The 18,793-nt window shown below is 32.4% G+C and overlaps 2 protein-coding genes across 2 annotated transcripts in view; one reads left to right on the top strand and one right to left on the bottom strand.

The window, feature by feature from the left end:
• Window positions 1–5,085, bottom strand: part of LOC111688577 (supporter of activation of yellow protein) — a 41,748-nt gene extending 36,663 nt beyond the window's left edge. Inside the window, exon 1 of the mRNA XM_046947560.1 lies at window positions 4,269–5,085. The gene's annotated coding sequence lies outside the window, so the exon portion shown is untranslated. The remainder of the gene's footprint in view (window positions 1–4,268) is intronic.
• A 1,117-nt stretch (window positions 5,086–6,202) lies between these two features.
• LOC111687954 (N-alpha-acetyltransferase 20) lies at window positions 6,203–8,362 on the top strand. Its single transcript, XM_023450441.2, has 6 exons — window positions 6,203–6,395; window positions 6,495–6,610; window positions 6,679–6,808; window positions 7,132–7,268; window positions 7,333–7,394; window positions 8,130–8,362. The coding sequence occupies exons 1-6, from the start codon at window positions 6,343–6,345 to the stop codon at window positions 8,178–8,180; spliced, it is 549 nt and encodes a 182-aa protein (XP_023306209.1). The 5' UTR covers window positions 6,203–6,342; the 3' UTR covers window positions 8,181–8,362.
• Window positions 8,363–18,793: the final 10,431 nt, after the last annotated feature.

Raw genomic sequence — 18,793 nt, 5'->3', positions numbered from 1 at the left:
TTATATGGTTATGGGTACAATATTATAAAATTGAGTGGGGTCCACGCCTTATCACCCCCCCTTTGAGTATTTGACAGGATGACAGCATCCTCCAGCTATAGTCCCTGGGGAGATTATAACTCCAGAACTAGAAGAACGAAATGTATCAGAAAAGTACCTAAGTTTCTTATTTATGTCAACAATGACGGCGCAAGGTCTTCATAAAGTATCTGTGAAAAAAGTATCCTTTTCTTTTCAAGTTATGATTCAAGTATTATAAAGTCCTTTTAATTATATGGTTCTTGGTACAATATACAGTTGAGCCTTTTTCCCACCTTTGAGTGTTTGACGAGATGACAAGAACCTTTACCTGTAGTCTCCGTTAAAACGACCATTTCAAAACGTGATCGACGGAGCCGGAAATTCTTTCGAATTTGGCAACTCTCTGTGGCCTCCTGCAGATTAGTGGCAAGTAATCTAGTCTGATAAAAAGGAGGTGGCAGGCCTCTATCGGGCCTAGGTTTATTTCTTCGGAATACCTTCTTTCAAACTAACTAACTAGCAACACTTTGTCGGTATCTTCTGTTTGGGCGTCTCAGAATTAAAGATAGATTTGAAGAATAAGCCTTTGACAATTTGTCTTAGAAGATTAGAGACTTCAACGTCCCATTCATCGCCTTCTCTTCCTTCCTTCGTCTAATGTTATTAATTTCTCGTTTAGAAATAATTGGCAATGACAAACTGCGAAGAAATTGTAAACGATCTTCTTTAGACTAAACCTTTAGATTTTAACTGATTTGTAAAGGCTGTGAGACTATGAGAAGTAACTTCTTCAAAGAGCAGAGCAATTTTTCCCATCTACCGAGTGGCCAGAATGACCTCAATGGCAACCTGCAAAGAAGTTGTGTACGATGTTTTTAAGAGTAAAGTTCATTTTTAGTTTTTTTCCCTATTTAAAACTCACGTTCGGACGAAATATCCTCATAATAACGGAATACGTGGACGGAGCAAATAGCGTAAAACAATGATCAACCTTTGAGTTTGAGGGGAGCTGTTAAAAACTAAAAAAGGATAGGATAACAATCCTGCGTACCATTGAACGATTTTCTATTACTGTAAGTAACTGATACGTATAACGAGTTTATCTGAGCTCTTCTCTGAAAAAAATTACTTTTAACTTTCTATGAATGTTCTCATGTCCTATATACCTAGAATTTACCGATATTGTTCGAAGAATTAGAATTTGGTCACCTGTATCTGGAATTGCTCATCGTTCCCCCAAAATGGACTCCATTGCACTCAAAGCTTATTGAGAAGTCGGTATTTAGTGGGACTAAAATGTCCTTTTTATTAAGAACCACTGTAATCAGGGAAGCATCAATGCGAATAGTTTTCTAGAAAAAAAAAAAAACGAGCGGATTGGATCTAAGCAGTTGTTAGAGACGAATTGTTGATGGTATCCGAAACATTAAATATGGAATGCAGCGTCTATTAGTCTAAGACCCAAGAGACTTTGAAATCTGTTGCGATAATCAACAATATTTGAAGAAGCTCTGGTGGCTTATTACATATGTTTCTAACCAATAAGGTTGTGTTAGCTTCAAGGCACTGTAATACACAAGATCCCGACTGTAATGACCACACAGGGATTTCACTTTGATATTAGCCTATTTGCTACTGTTGGTTGGTAGAGTTCTATACTCTACCAAGCAATTCTGAGGATGGATTTCAGTTTATCTAAGAGCTTATGGTATAAAAAGTTTTAGAAATTTATGAGAAGTTATAAGAGATCAGGAGAGAAGATTAAGAATGTTTTATGTGAAGCATAAAACACGTAGCTCACCTTGACTACAGACGAAAATGCTTTGAAAATTTTCCATTAAGAACATTAGAAAGTTGATGCGTACGATATGACCAATCGTGTAAGTTTCTCTTCTTGAATTTTCCTTCAAATCAAATATTATTCTTTCCTTTAGATGGGACTTCAATTCTAATTCTATAATACCATAGATAAGATAGTATGGCAACGGTCATTGGTCTACTGTGCAACGATTTCCCTAGAATTTGTGAAAATGAGTTGATAGTCCATCTTCTCTGTTACTGTACAGCTTTGAAAATGGCCACTTTTTAAACCTTATAATCAACATATTTTAATGATATGTCAGATCTTGTAAATGTTTAACTAGAGAGACTTACTGCATTTGTGAACTTGTCAAAATGGTTCTGACCTACAATAACACGTACGTATGTTTTTAACCTTATGTCTCCTATCTTTATAATCTTCCTCTATCCTCTTGTTATTCATTCTCTTTCTTTTATGTATCCCTATTCTTACAGGTTAAACTACAAGGTGATCATGATTGGACCTAAATAAAGCTGTTATTTCAGATATTCTATGCAGCCAACTGTCAATGCTAACCTAACCTATCTTCTCTCTTCCGAATATATTAAAATTTTTAGACCTGATGACAAGAAGACCTGAGGACATATTTGAGTCATGACATGATAAAGTCCTCGATGCATAAATACATCTACAAGATAAATGATATTAACAAGTTAAGTTGTATTTCTTAACAGACCCTAACTTGCAGCTTGTTTGAAACCTAAAAGCATTAGAAACTTAACATTCTAATCATAAACATAATAGACGGTAAGGGAGGAAAACTTTACATATAGAGAGCAGTTGCTTAATTATTAAACTTAATTAAATGTTACAGCAAAATCTCTGCCTCTTAGACAAATGTAAATATATTTGCATATATCTAATGGTTTGTTAGAATACACACACACATACGTATGCATAAGTAAATTATAAATATTTTTTAATAATTAAACGTTTTATTTTTTGCTTTTGCTTTGCTTTTACATTTTGTAATATTTATAGAAATTGTTCATGTATTATTTTCCTTGACCTATTCCCCGCTATTTTCGCTTTTATTTTATTTGTTTTTGTTGTGTTTTTTTTCGTTTTTTGTTTTTTTTTTATTCATTAAGCAAGTGACGGGGGAATTCCCTTTTGTATTGATTCTTTGGTGGGCTAAAGTTTATTCATCTTTTATATGTATATATTTTTATTTTGTCTTTTCCGTTATGGTTGTTGTTGTTGTTTTTACTATAGAGGTGATTACACTGCTGCAAAGTGTATTTTTGACAAAAATATTTTGTAAGACAACGACTTTTATTGGAAGCTTGACCAATTACCTTTTGATTTTATTGCAAATTTAAGAACATTATCAAAATTTTAAGTTTTAAAGAAAGTTTTAAGAGTTTTCTTGTAAAATTTTTGAAATTTATCTGAGGAGAATTAAGATTTTTAGAAATTTTATAACTTTATTAAAACTTTAGCTTGATTCTTATTTAAATCATTAACAGATTCTATATGGACTTGAATTTTGTCTAGTCTATAGAATTTTCATTGCAAAATAGTAGTAATCAGTTGTTTAGACTATGGACTGGTCGTTTGTCTCTTATAAGGACTGCTTGTTTGTCTAGTATACGGACTGGTCGTTTGCCTAGTCTATGGACTAGTCGGTTATCTAGTCTATCAACTAGTCAATTGTATTTTTTAAAGACTAGTCTTTTATCTAGCCAATGGAGTAGTCAATTGTTTAGTCTATGGATTAGTATGTTATAAAGTCTATATACTAGTCTTTTTTTATGGATTTGCAATTAAACAAGTACAACTTTAAACTTCATTTTGTAAAATTGTAAGAATCCTTATTTCATTAAAGTCTAGGATCCATCTAATACTTTTAATGCTAAAAAATTTGTTTTGTTTTTGCTCTAGCCAAGATATGGCAGAATCTTTACAAAGGTTTCCTTGTTAAAGGACAAATTCAGCTTTTATTCCTAACGAAACAAGTCCTGTGACACTTTCGAGCAGCAATTTACATAAAAATAATAAGAAACACTACTTATTGGCTTCTGGATGCATTTATGATTTAAATTCTTTAATAATTTCTAAAATTTCACTAAATTTTTAAAATCTTTTCATAGATTTGTAAAAAAGTTATAATTTCTTTTGTTTACAATTCCCCACCAAAAAAAAATCAACACTCTCTTTAATACAATAATGCCAGACTTAATTAACATTTTTACTCTCTTAAACAAAAATTTCAAGCTGGCAATGCCCTAATATATTTAGTAAAAGGCGGAGAAATGCGCGGTTTGTTTGTATTTGTACTCATACTCATAAAATAAACAAAAACAACAACACTACTAACGAGAAGAAAAAAACATACTAAAGTAAACAACAAAAACAACAACAGCAATAAATAACAATAACTCACCACTAGAGCAGCAAACATGTAGAAAAAGTATCAGCCATTATAAGACCATTTTTTTCTGTCCAGCCATAATAGAAATTCCCACACTTATTGTTTAACAGCTAATTGTTATTATAATTTAATAAAATTTATAGAAAAATATACTATTTTTTATTTAACTTAAAATTTACACTATTCTTGGCATAAAACCTTTTTTTTTCTCATAGGCATAGAAAAGCCAAAGCAAAATTGACGATGTTGAAAACGACGAAACACAACGACCGTATGTTATAAAAAAAAAATATAAAATACACGAGAGCGCACAAACAAGCAAACGCGGCTAAATAAGGGGAGATTTACTTTTAATATTTCAGCTTGTTACAATTTTATTATTGTTTAATGTTATTTAAAAACAATTTCGTTTATTTCTTTTCAAACAACAATTAAAAATATTTGTTTTTATGTTAATTTAGTTTTTTTGTAGTTTTTCACAAACACACGTTTCTTTTTAAGCAAAATTTATGACTTCTTTTTTTCTTTTCTTTTACTACTACCCGTTTTTTTATTTCATGTTTTCCTTCATTTTTTTAACATCGTCTACATTGTGTGTAGTTGTTTGTCCCACTTTCGTTGTGATTTTTAATTACAATTTTTCCAATTTATTAAATAGATTTAAGCTATAATTTTGTTAACATTTCAAACTTTGCTGGGTATATTTATAATTCTTTAAATTTTTTATAATTTTCAATAAGTTTTGACACTATTTTTCTTAGTTTAAAAAAAATCACAATTAAGTGCAACACGACGCGTTTTTTTCCTTCTACACGAATAAAAAAGCAGCAGAAAAATGAACTGAGGTGACAATTATGTGTGTGTAAGTATTGCCAGATCTCGCGAGAACAATGAATAGAGGTGAGTACGATATAAAGGTATTGCCAGTTGCTAATAATAGTAGTTTAGTTGGTTTTTTAATTAAATTTTTATGATATTTTACATAAAAATACAGAAATACACATTTTTTTATAATTTATGCAGTAATTTAAACAGATTGTTATTATTTTGTTTAAAAAAATACAGAAAAAAAGATTCCTATGATGGAAGGTTTATTATTAAAATAATGTACATTTTATAATATTTATATTCAAATCAATTACGCTCATATTTATGATTTATGATAATATTATAACAAATACGCATTTTTTAATAATATCTTAAAAATTTTTAAAATTATGTCTTTTTCTAAATGAAGTTTATTATAGTTATCACTTTCAACTGGTAACACTATGCTGTGTTTAAACAATTCCACAGCAAGCAGCTTTTATATATAATCAATATTATATACATGATAAAATATGTAATGGATAATTCATAAAATAAAAGCAAACACTTTAAATAATTTATTTCATATTTATACCCTACACTTTTATCTATTTATCAAATTATTTCATAATTTTATATACATAATTTTAAAATTAGCCAGTTTAAAAACGATTTTAACACACCGTAGAACTATTTAATATCAGACGCCGTCATTATTTAAGTTTGTCGGCGCAGATATTTTGCTGTAAATGAGATATGAATTTAATTTTCCTTCCTTGTCCAGATATGTTCTGAGTATACTCTGTTCATATCAGAAGTCTTCGGCTCATTTGATGGATTTGTTCTTCGGTCCACCGGTTACGTCTCTACGTGCTGTTGCCAAATCAACAGAGGCCATCTCAAGGAAGTGATGTTTTACATCTCGAAATTAAAGCAACGGGGCAGCAATGATCAGAGATTAGATAGCACGAGTACTTCAGCAAAGTGCTTGTACATGGACCGGCCCAAATCCATTAATATTTATATATTTTTTTAAAAGACTGTTAAACACTTTCTGATCTCTCGGATTCCATTTATATTTAAAATTGTAGAAGTTGCCGTCGACATATTTAGTGTCAGTCGCCGCCGTCGTTAATACTTGTCGGCGCCGTGGCTCTGCATACAAGTGTTGTTTTTCTTTTATTTTTTGTACCAGACGTGTGTGCTATTTTTACACTCGCTTTAAAACTTATTAAATTAAATAAACAGTTGTAAGAATATTTAAATAATATAAAACAAAATGACCACCTTAAGACCCTTTACTTGTGATGATTTATTTAAATTTAATAATGTGTAAGTGAATAATATGGAAAACTAAAAAATGAAGTTTTCGTTGCACCAAGTTTGGCATGAAAATTTAACATTTTCTCTCTTTGTTCTGTACGTTAACAGCAACTTTGACCCGCTAACAGAAACATATGGTCTGTCATTTTACACACAATACTTGGCTAGGTGGCCAGAGTTTTTTCAATTGGCTGAATCTCCCAGTGGCCAAATTATGGGTTATAGTAAGTTTCAAGAATTGAAATTGTTATTTTAACAAATATTTAATTTTTTACTGTGTTAATGAATGAAGTCATGGGCAAGGTGGAGGGTCATATGGAAAACTGGCATGGTCATGTTACCGCTTTAACGGTATCGCCCGATTATAGACGTTTGGGTTTGGCAGCTTTATTGATGCAGTTCTTGGAAGACATATCAGAAAAGTAAGTAATAGATATATAATATGGATAGATAGATAGATAGATGGATAAATAGATAGATGGATAGATCGATAGATAGATAGATAGATAGATAGATAGATAGATAGATAGATAGATAGATAGATAGATAGATGGATAGATAGATAGATAGATAGATAGATAGATAGATAGATAGATAGATAGATAGATGTAGATATTGCTACCATTTTAAAATGATTCTTTTTCAGACAACAGCTAGTGATTATTTTCATTTAAATATTTTCAATTCCTTTTCAATTATTTAATTTATTTTAAACTTAACACCTTTCCCTCTTACTTCCTTGCAGAAAACGTTCTTATTTCGTTGATTTATTTGTGCGTAAAAGTAATCAAATTGCTATAAACATGTATAAAAATCTAGGCTATATAATATATCGAACGATATTGGATTATTATTCGGGTGATCAAGATGAGGATGCCTATGGTAACTAAAAATGAAAACAAATATATAAATCATGTTATCAATGATGAAATTGATTTCTTTACAGATATGCGCAAAGCTTTATCGAGAGATGTGGAAAAAAAGTCTATAATACCCTATACACAGCCAGTACGCCCGGAAGATTTAGATATGCATTGATATTGAATGTCTTTTGTTTTTCTCTTATTATAATTTTGAGTTTAATACTTTGTTTTTGCAAGCAATACATATTTAATTCTTTTCTTTTAATATACTTCATTGCCTGCTGTCTTTAGAAAAACAAAAACAAAAACAAAAAAACATTTAAAATATTTAAATAAAAACCAAAACAAAATCCCCCATTTTAATATTCGAAATAAAAGACGAAATTGTAACTAACTTTTTAACTAAAAGTTTTAAAAACTTTAAAAATTTCTTAAACTAAATAAAATTAATAGTTTTTGTTTTACTTTTTTTACTTTTTAATAATTTTCCATCTTCTTCTTTGTCTTAGTATTTCTTTTAAAATTTCTTATATTTTTTTCAAATTTTTGTTGTTATACTTTTCTCTATCTGTAATTCCCAACTAAAATCATGTCTTTGTGTGTTACTTGCTACTCAAAGAATGTTTTAAACAAAAAAAAAGGTAAATAATATTTAAAAAATTTCTTTTTTTTAAAACAAAGTTTAATTTAATGTTCTTTTATTTATGATGAATGAAAAAGAAATTCTTAAATATTTTACTTAAGTAAATAATATTTATATTTTCAATATTTTAAAATTTCTAAAAACTTTACTTTCTGTAGATCTTTATTATTAAGTTATTGTTAATTTTTACAATTTTTTTATTATTTTAACATATTTAACTTTTTTCCTCTATTCTAGTTTTCTAAATCCGATCTACGTCATCATATGCAAAATACCAATTATATTTAAATCGTTACAAGTGTTCCTTCCCTTTGCTGCCGGCCGATCATTGGGATGTAAGATTTTGTTCTACAATTTCAATTTAATTAATTCTTATAAGTTTTAGTAGTAGTAGTAGTAGTATCTAAACAAATAAAAAATTTCAATTTCGCTCCATTGATTTCAAAACGGAGAATTTATAATGAAAATAATTATTAAAATATTGTTTAATTAAGCCTAACTAATTAGTTGGCTGCTTGTCAGGCATCCTATAAGAACAAAGGAAAGCTATAAGCTATTCTGTCCGAATTGCTATTACTTTACGTGACAGGTTAGCTTGTTATCGGCTACTCTTCTTTTTTCAGTATCTCCTGCTTGTTACGCCTTGTGAACTAGCCCTCCCAACTGGCAGATGTCTGTTTCCCATATTGGGCGGTCTGTCTTGGGCGGCTTGATCCCAGAGGGACGGCAGTTTTTGTGTCCTGGCAGTAGGTGAATGATGCAAACCCCCCTTCTTTATGATGTCTGAAAATGAAAAATGCCCCTCGTATCCGGTTCGGGGCTTGATAATACCCGGAGACCCTATTCCCACAGCGGCGACACCGGGCTGTGGTAAATCGAATGCTATTGGCATCCGTGTTAGGCAGGTGATAGCGCCGGGCCCGCCTAACTCGCAAGCGACTGGTGCAACAACAAAACCCGTAAGCAGTCGGCCCAAGCCGGCTTGTAAACCAAAGAGGAAAGGTCCCCAGCGGTGAGGTACCTCTGCCCATTGTGGCTAGTACCTTTGCAGCCGCGAGAGCAGCCCTAGCTGATCAAAAGTCAGCCTCTTCCCTGCCTTCGGGTGACAAAAATGTCCCCCATGTGCCACCTTGTGCAAAAGAAGAATCGTCGCTGGAGAAGTCGTCGAACTCGATGTCGGGCTCCTGCAGTGTACCAGCAGATTCCCAACGGCACAAAATCCCTTCCCGTAGGGCTTTTGCACATCGGCTTGACGCTGAGCGAAATGGTGCCAAACCCAACAATACATTGTCCAAGGACAAGAAATCGTCTCTTGAATGGGCCAAAAACATCCTGGCTAGACAATATGACTCAAATCCTCCAGCCAAAGCAGAAGTGACGAAGTCTGCTGCTGAGGCGCCTAAACGGCAAAGATCAGAAAAAGAGTCTTCTTCGTTGTCAACTATACAGCCGACGACAAAACGTCCAAAGAAGGCGCAAACTGTCGCATATCGACTGAGCATATCGACCCTTTCGTTGGTATAACGCTTTCAACCTGCAAAGGCTCGTTACATGACAAACTGTATGAGCTTGCGCAATGCAGATGGTCGACTGAAGCTACCTGCAGACAGGCAAGGATCATGTGGCCATCTTACAACCGACAAAGATCCCATGCCCTTTTCTTTATTCCGAGAGCTAATCTACAGAACTTAATGGCAGTGGTAACTTGCCACTGGCCTCTCGGACTCCATGCAATAAGACTAAACTTACCCAGTAACGACTTCTGCAGGAGCTTTCTGGATGAAGAGAAAGAAGTGAGTATAACTCACTTCCTCTATCAGAGGTTGATATCCGGAAGCTAGACTCCTACATTCGTGCGACAAACTGGTTTGGTATAGGAAACCAGGTCGAAGTGTACTAATACGCCGACCGTTTTCTCTCTTCAGGTACCACAAATCAATTCAGAATACTGGACACAAGTGTGTCCCCTGTGATGAAATCGCGAGGACGGCCTGATTACCTAACCTAACCTACGCTTTGTGACCTTAGTATGTGAAACCGTGAACACTTAAATGTTTTAATCTTCTTCTGGACATTGTGAACACCAGGAGGAATTGCCGTCTCCGAATATATAAAGATAGCTTCTGGTTTCCCCCGTTTAGGCGAACTGGCCAAAAGCGGTTATACGACAAGTCATCAATGTATACTGGACACTTTGGACGTGCCTGATTGTATACCAGACACATAATATGTCGGAAACTTTGAAACGCTGATACCAGATAGAATGTCTTGGTCAAGCGAAACTTGAGAGCAATTACTAATAGGTATCCGTTGTTACACGGATGGCTCTAAATTGGGGGATACAGTGGGGCTGGGGTTCTATATTGAAGATCAAGAATCAGAAATATACCACCGTTTACCAAATCATAACACAAGCTTCTAGGCAGAAGTACGAGCAATAACGAAGTGCGTAAATTGGATTAGACTAAATATGGCGCCCACAGCGCTTAATATATTTACCGACAGCAATTAGGGCGATATCAAGAGGTAGAACTAAATCTAAGACCGTATTGGATTGTAAAAAAATTTTAACTGAATACTCTCCCAAAGGTAAGGTTCACATCATATGGGTATTGCGCTCAGGAGCAGTCGTTAACGAAAGGACGAATGCAATAGCTTTAAAGGAAGGGAGGGAGCTCTAGGCAGTTTACCTGACAAACGCAAAACCATTCGACGCAACAAAAGCTGAACTAAAAATATGAGTGAGAGAATCTTCATAAGACCTTTTGGAATAATGAAAAAGTGGGTAGAACCAAGAAAATCCTATGAGGTGACCCTGATGAAAGCAAGACGAAAAATTTCCTCAAAATGAGCTGAGGTCTGAATTTAGTATGATAGTACGTATTCTGAGTGAACACACAGGATTACGAGCACATTTATGCAAAATTGGACGTGCGGTTTCACGTATTTAGAGCATGTGCAGAGGACAGTAAAACTCTGGAGCACTTTCTTTGCCACTAGCAGGCATTCGTTGAAGTTAGATCGAAGTATTTTGGAAGTGACGTTATTCCGAAAATAACATTCCTGACTAACACTGATTGAAAGATTGTTAGGAATTAGGAAACTGAGTTTCTGTACAATGAAAAATAATTCATTCAGTTTCCTTTTTTCTCATGATAAGGAGATCACAGCATACAACAGGGCCGATGTATTTCTTCGGTTTTGATATAGTATACATCCTCCTACCAACCTAACCATTTCGAATAGGCCGTTTATAGTCTACAGATTCTATCTATCTATCTATCTATCTATCTATCTATCTATCTATCTATCTATCTATCTATATATCCATCTATCTATCTATCTATCTATCTATCTATCTATCTATCTATCTATCTATCTATCTATCTATCTATCTATCTATCTATCTATCTATCTATCTATCTATCTATCTATCTATCTATCTATCTATCTATCTATCTATCTATCTATCTATCTATCTATCTATAAGTGCTGGTCCACACAAGGAAACTTTTGATTTTGCGTGAGAGAGAATACAATGATTCTACTTTTTTGACAGACCTATTGAACGCGAAAAAGCATAGAACGCATGGTGTGGACCTCCAGCTTTAAAAATAATAAGTTTTTCTTGTTCACATTTAAGACTTTATAACACTTTTTGACCATATTTTGGTGGTAATACCACATAATGGCTAAAATGGGGTATTCCAACATTAGGACATGATGAGTAACTCGAGAATGATGTGATTGATAACTTCTTAAGCCAGTTTCACCGGCGCGCAGCAAAATTCTTTATAATTTTTTTCGTTATTCTCTTAAAGCTGTGATACACTGTTTACAGATCTTACAACAATGACAGGAAAATGTTTAGAAAATGTCTAAATGACAACGTTTTATTTACCTATTTTATTTTCAGTTCTTAATGGGCTAATATAAATTGTACTTGTAAGTGGTCAGATCTTACAACATTGGCAGAAAAATGTTTAAAAGCTGTGATACACCATTGTCACTAAAGTGTGCAAAAAATTTCTAACAATCGTGTTAACTTATAAGATTTCTTTTAAATCATTACTGACAATGTTGCAAGACAATATTTGTAAGTTGACAATGTTGTTAGTCATTCGCTGCATATTTCTGCCAACGTTGTAAGTCCTAACAACCGTTTTGACAACGTTTCATTAACCTATTTTATTTTCAGTTCTTAATGGCAGGAAAAATGTCAAAAATCTGTAATACTGTAAGGTCAGATCCTATAATGTTGTCAGTAAAATGTGCAGAAAATGTACAACAATCGTGTGAACTTACAAGTTTTCTTTTGTAATGTTGTCAAAAAAGCATGACTGACAATGTTGCAGGACTAAATTTGTAAGTTGACACTTTTTTTCAGCACATTTCTGCCAACATTGTAAGACCTAATAACCGTTATGACAACGTTTTATTAACCTATTTTATTTTCAGTTCTTAATGGACTATTACAAATTGTAATACTAAGTTGTCAGATCTTACAAGATTGGCAAGAAAATGTTCAGAAAATGTCTAAAAGATGAAATACTGTAAGGTCAGATCCTACAATGCTGTGAGTAAAATGTGCAGAAAATATCTAACTCTCCTAAAAATTGTACTGGTAAGTCGGTCTTGACCGACAAAATTCTCTAGTAAGTTTTTTAAACGAAAACTCTAGCAAACAAATGCATTATTTCGTATTAAACCACCACTTTTTATTCCCCTATTATAGAAAAATTCATTTCTCATAATCATTGAAATACAGTACATTTCATTCGTTGCACCCTATAAGCGGCATACATAAAACAACCTCTTATGTATATATGTCACATATTCAAACAATGCCCGCTTGCTTAAATTTCTTTGTATTTTATCGTATTTTCACATCGACAGCACGTATCCGCAGTTTAAATGAATACAAAAAAATGCTTGCAAAAGAAAACATCAAAGAATGAGAGAGAGAGAGAATGAAATGAAACCAAAGAATAATGTACACAGTGGAACTAACCCAATGAAAAAAAACATAAACGTATTTCATATATGTGTGACGAATAATAAGAATAAAATAGAATGGCAAAAGAAAAAAAAACACCAAATGAATGCACAAAACAATGAATAATGAAAGAAATACATACACTACGTGACAACAACGAACGAGTGTACGAAAATAACGTAAAAACGAACAACAATAAAACAGTATTAACGATTAGCACCACTGGCAGCTAAAAGAAGAATGAATAAGAAGAAGACGAAGACGAACAACAACAAATTATTTATGGCTGAGTATCTGTGTGTGTGTTAGTTCTGTTTGTAAATATGTATGTATGTGTAAGTGTGGGTTTGTGTGTACAATTTCATTATTTTATACATGAACCAGCACAAAGTTGCTTTTAGGTTCGCTTACAGTGTGACTGACGATGGACTGTTTGTTGTTGGTTTGTATGCTTTTTAATACCCTATGGACTATTGTATTGACTAGTCTATGGATTCGATTTTAGACGAGTTTAATAATTAGTCTATAAACTAGTTTATGGATTAACATATCAACCGGTATTCATAAATGCCTTATAAAGTTATTAATGGTTTATTGTAGGAATTTTGTATGGATAATGTGCGTAATAAACCTAAAATAAGCGATTAATATCTTTATGAATACTGGGGTTAGTCTGTTAACTATACTAAGGACTAGTTTATTGGCTAGGGTATTGACGTCTCTATTGACTAGTCCATTGATCAGTTTATTGATTAGTGTATAGACTAGCCTTTTGATTAATCTATGGACTAGTGTTTTGATTAGTTAATGGACTAGTTTATTGATTAATAAATGGACTAGGCTATTGATTAGCTTATAAACTAATCTATTTAATAGTTTATGGACTAATCGATTGACTAGCCTTTTGATTAATCTATGGACAAGTATTTTGATTAGTTGATGGACTAGTCCATTGATTAGTTTATAAACTAGTCTATTGATTAGTTTATAGACTTGTCTATTTAATAGTTTATGGACTAGTCGATTGACTAGTCTATTTAATAGTTTATGGACTAGTCGATTGACTAGTCTTTTGATTTATCTATAAACTAGTATTTTGATTAGTTGGTGGACTAGTCTATTGATTAATAAATTGACTAGTGTATTGATTAGCTTATGAACTAGTCTAGTGATTAGTTTATACACTAATATATTAAATAGTTTATGGCCTAATCGATTGACTAGCCTTTTGATTAATCAATGGAAAAGTATTTTGATTAGTTGATGGACTAGTCCATTGATTAGTTTATAAATTAGTCTATTGATTAGTTTATAGACTTGTCTATTTAATAGTTTATGGACTAGTCGATTGACTAGTCTTTTGATTTATCTATGGACTAGTATTTTGATTACTTGGTGGACTAGTCTATCCATTAATATATGGACTAGACTATTGATTAGCTAATGAAGTAGTCTATTAACTAGTTTATGAACTAGTCTATTCTATTGGCTATTCTATAAACTAGTATATTCCATATGCTATTGACTAGTCTATGGACTAATCTAAATTACAAGTCTTTTAACCAGTATATTTACTAGTTTATGGATTATTTTATTGACTAGTCTAAGGATCATGCCATTAACTAGTCTTTTAAGTAGTATATGAAGTAATCTATTGACTAGTCTATTAATCGAGAGGTCCACACTACGCGTCGCTTGTGACGCTTATAAAAGTAGAAAGTAGATCTATTTTAAGCATTCTACACTTCGAGGCATTCTAGGCTTTTGTGGTTGTAACTTTCTGCATATAATAGGTACATTGATTCTACTTTCTTGAGAGACGCATAGAATGCGATAAAGCGTAGAACGCGTGGTATGGACTTTCAGCTTTAAACATTCAAAGAACTTGTTTATTTACTTTTGTATTTACTAGTCTTTTACCCAGCAGTTCGACGGGACAGTCTCCAACTGACCACTTAACCTACCACTTGTGGTGGCCTCTAGCAACCTGACTACCTAGGTGAACAACTATTTTAACATGGAGTTGTGCTACGAGGAAGTCAATCGTCACTCTACACCCTACAAGAAGACAGTAAAGAGACGATTGCCTCCGCTCTCCCTTACAAAGGGGACACTAAAGTGACGACTGTCTTCATACTCGTTTACAAAGAGTTTAGTTGTGACGAAAGACCAAAAACATACGAATTGGAGTCAGCCAGGTGGTAAGATATTAATGGAAATAAAATTTAAAAATTTCAAGTGTCTACTCTCTAGAATACTATGGGGCAATAATGTGACGATTGACCCGAAAGATATAAATTTGAGTCAACCAGATGGTGGCATAATAGTAGAAAGTATTAATTATTTCTCCAAAAGATGAGTAAAATAACTACTTTCGGAAATACAACAAAAAAAACTACTTTTAAGAGTATAATCTCTATGTTACTTGAGGACAGTGAAGAGACGACTGTCTCCGCTCCCGCTTACAAAGAGGACACTAAAGTGACGACTGTCTTCATTCTCGATTACAAAGGGTACATTCGTGACAAATGACCCAAAACATAGGAATTACGATCATCCAAGTGGTTAACTATTAGTGGAAATTACTGTATTTTTCGTATGCATTGACTCTTTGTCAAACTGCTGGGTAACTACAGACTAGTTCACAACATTAAAGTCTGGTGCCTTTTATGGTATTTGTAGCGTACATATGTATGTAAACATGTTATACGAAAGTTAGTAGGGTTTCTTATAGTTGGTCTCTACCAACTTGTTTTTGTCATCTTATGTATACAAAATTTTTATTAAAAATGGGGAAAACGTATCTGCTAGTAAACGTATGTTAGTTAGATTGTTCATTCCATTATCGAAAGCCAGTCAACCAACGAACCAAACAGGCAACTGAACAGCCAACTAACTAACCATCCAACCAGTGAACCACTGTAGCTATATATGTATATAGTACGACTACTAGCTGCCAACAGCAATTATTTTTTGCGATGTATTAACATGTATGGACAGTGAATCAATTAAGTAATTTGCCTCTGTAAAATTTTATAAATTTTAAGAAAAAACTTTATCTGAACAATTATTTTTTAGCAAAATAAAGCAATTTGTTTGTTGTATTTTTTAAAAAATACCTTATATTTTAATTTTCTATCATAAAAAGTAAAATCGTTATATTAATTAACGAGATTTTTTTTTGTTTAGAGGTCTAAATTTAAACATAGTGTTCCTCCTAGTTCATATATAGATTTTGAAAAAGATAAATCAGGAGTCCAATAGTTTTAAGACAAATAACATCACATTTTCACCCAATGAGGATATGATTTTTGCAAATCTCAATTGAAAAATACTTAAAACTCTTCCTTTTTACAATAAAACAATAAATTCCAAAAAGTTTTAAAACATAATTTGAAAAAAACCCAACGAAATTCAACGAAATTCTTAATATGCAAAATACTTTATTGACATGCAAATTCTGATGAAGAATAATAAAATGCAACAACAAATGCATCAAAATTTGTATTTTAATATTTTTTCTAATTTTTCCCATTTTACACAATCTCTATTTTTAATTGGAAAACATTTACTTACTTTTTACCAGTTTTTTTCTAATTTTATTTATGAACAAAAAACTAAATTCTCTTAAATAAAGTTAGGCAAAAAACTTAGTTGATTCACTGTATGTATGTCTATCCATCTGTTTGTTTTATAGTTACAAGTCGAGAAGCGGAGCAGAGTCTTGACTACAAACAAACTGCTGTTGCACACACAACACATGAAAAATCCCCAATCCCATTTCATTGTACTATATTTCCCATACATTTGAGAATGTTTTTCCATGAGGGTCGCTATCTTTTTTTTACGTTCCATATTCTCATATTATTATTTCATTGGTTTTCTATAGTAGTCGGACGTTATAATCGTTGGCTAAAATAAAGTTTGTTCGTTTATACGAGGTTAGGTTGAAAAAAAGTTTGAATACAGAAGAGTCAATGCATACGAAAAAGACAGCAATTTCCACTAATAGTTAACCACCTGGATGATCGTAATTCGTATGTTTTGGGTCATTCGTCACGAATGTACCCTTTGTAATCGAAAATGAAGACAGTCGTCACTTTAGTGTCCCCTTTGTAAGCAGAAGCGGAGACAGTCGTCTTTTTACTGTCCTCAAGTAACGTAGAGATTATACTCTTAAAAGTTGTTTTTTTTTTGTACTTCCGAAAGACAGTCGTTACTTTAGTGTCCCCTTTAGAAGCGGGTGAGGAGACAGTCATCTTTTTACTGTCCTCAAGTAACCTAGAGATTATACTCTTAAAAATTGTTTTTTGTTGTACTTCTTTTGGAGAAATGATTATTACTTTCTACTAATATGCCACCATCTGGTGGACTCAAATTTATATCTTTCGGGCCAATCGTCGACACTTGAAATTTTTAAATTTTAGTTCCTTAATATCTAACCACCTGGTTGACTCTAATTCGTATGTTTTTTGGTCTTTCGTCACAAATAAGCTCTTTGTAATCGAGAATGAAGACAGTCGTCACTTTAGTGCCCCCTTTGTAAGTGAGAGCGAAGGCAATCGTCTCTTTACTGTCTCTTTGTAGGTTGTAGAGTGACGATTGACTTCGTCGTAGGACAAGCCCATGTTAAAATGGTCGGTCACCTGGGTAGTCAGGTGGCTAGGGGCCACCACAAGTGGTAGTTTAAGTGGTCAGTTCAGGATTGTCCCGTCGAACTGCTGGGTACAGTTTTATTCGCCATCGTTATAACACCATTTTTCATATAGTGTGAAGGGTAAATTCTGAGGTCATAGTACAGGTCAATCCTTTAGGAAGTTACACTTTAGCCTGTGAGTTACCAGTTTTTTTATCTTATCAAGAATATCTTCTAAACTTCTCTTCGAAATCAATCAATTTCTAGACAACATTACATAAAACTTTTAGTTTTACCCTCGTAAATTAATTTTGTTGCTAATGATTATGAATCTAGAATAGATTTTGTAAATTTAATAATAAAAAGAAATATGCCGGCACACATTTTTTGCAAAAATTTATTTATTTTTCTTTAATTATTTAAATTTCTTAAATAATTAATTTAAATTTAATATTAAATTTTAAGAATTTATTAAATCTCACAAAAATTTATTAATTGAAAACTATGTATTCAATTTTATTTTTATATATAAAAAACGTAAAGTAAAACCATCGATTGCTAAATAATTAAATCATTGCAAACATGACCGTTAATAGTGAAAATTTAAATTTTTGCGCTTTAACAGAAATTTAAAACTTTTAAATGTGCCTACAGTGGGTCATAAGGCAAGACAATAGAAAATGTAAAAATGTTTAGGATTATTAAAGTAATTGTTGTAGATTTTAACCTAATAAAATTGTATAAAGATTTGAATATCTTACGACTATAAAAATTAAGTTAAAGTGATGAATTTTTGAAACAAAATCTGTTTACAACATTTAGAAATGAGCGATCGATAACTGAACCTACCCCCATAGAAACACTTTTGCTCTTTATTATACATCAATCGTTAAAAAATCGAGGCGCAATGGAAATTTCAACCTATTAATTTTAAGAAATTGGTCATTCTTTCGAAGTTCCCATAAAAACCGTCCTTGTGATAATCACCCGGATAGTTCACAGGCCAAACGACTTCTTATACAGACTCTTATCTAGAGGATCTGCTAATATGTTTGTATGTAGATAGTACTGGCCACTATTATACTTTTCTAAAAGGTTTAACATGAACTGAGTTCTAATTTGGCCTAAGAATTTTATGAAATCTTTGAGACGTTATATCTATTGTTTATCTATCTATCTATCTATCTATCTATCTATCTATCTATCTATCTATCTATCTATCTATCTATCTATCTATCTATCTATCTATCTATCTATCTATCTATCTAT

The sequence above is a fragment of the Lucilia cuprina genome, chromosome 3, assembly GCF_022045245.1.
Source record: "Lucilia cuprina isolate Lc7/37 chromosome 3, ASM2204524v1, whole genome shotgun sequence".
Lineage (NCBI taxonomy): Eukaryota > Metazoa > Arthropoda > Insecta > Diptera > Calliphoridae > Lucilia > Lucilia cuprina.
The sequence above is the reverse complement of the archived record's forward strand: the minus strand, read 5'-3'. Positions and strand labels throughout refer to the sequence as shown.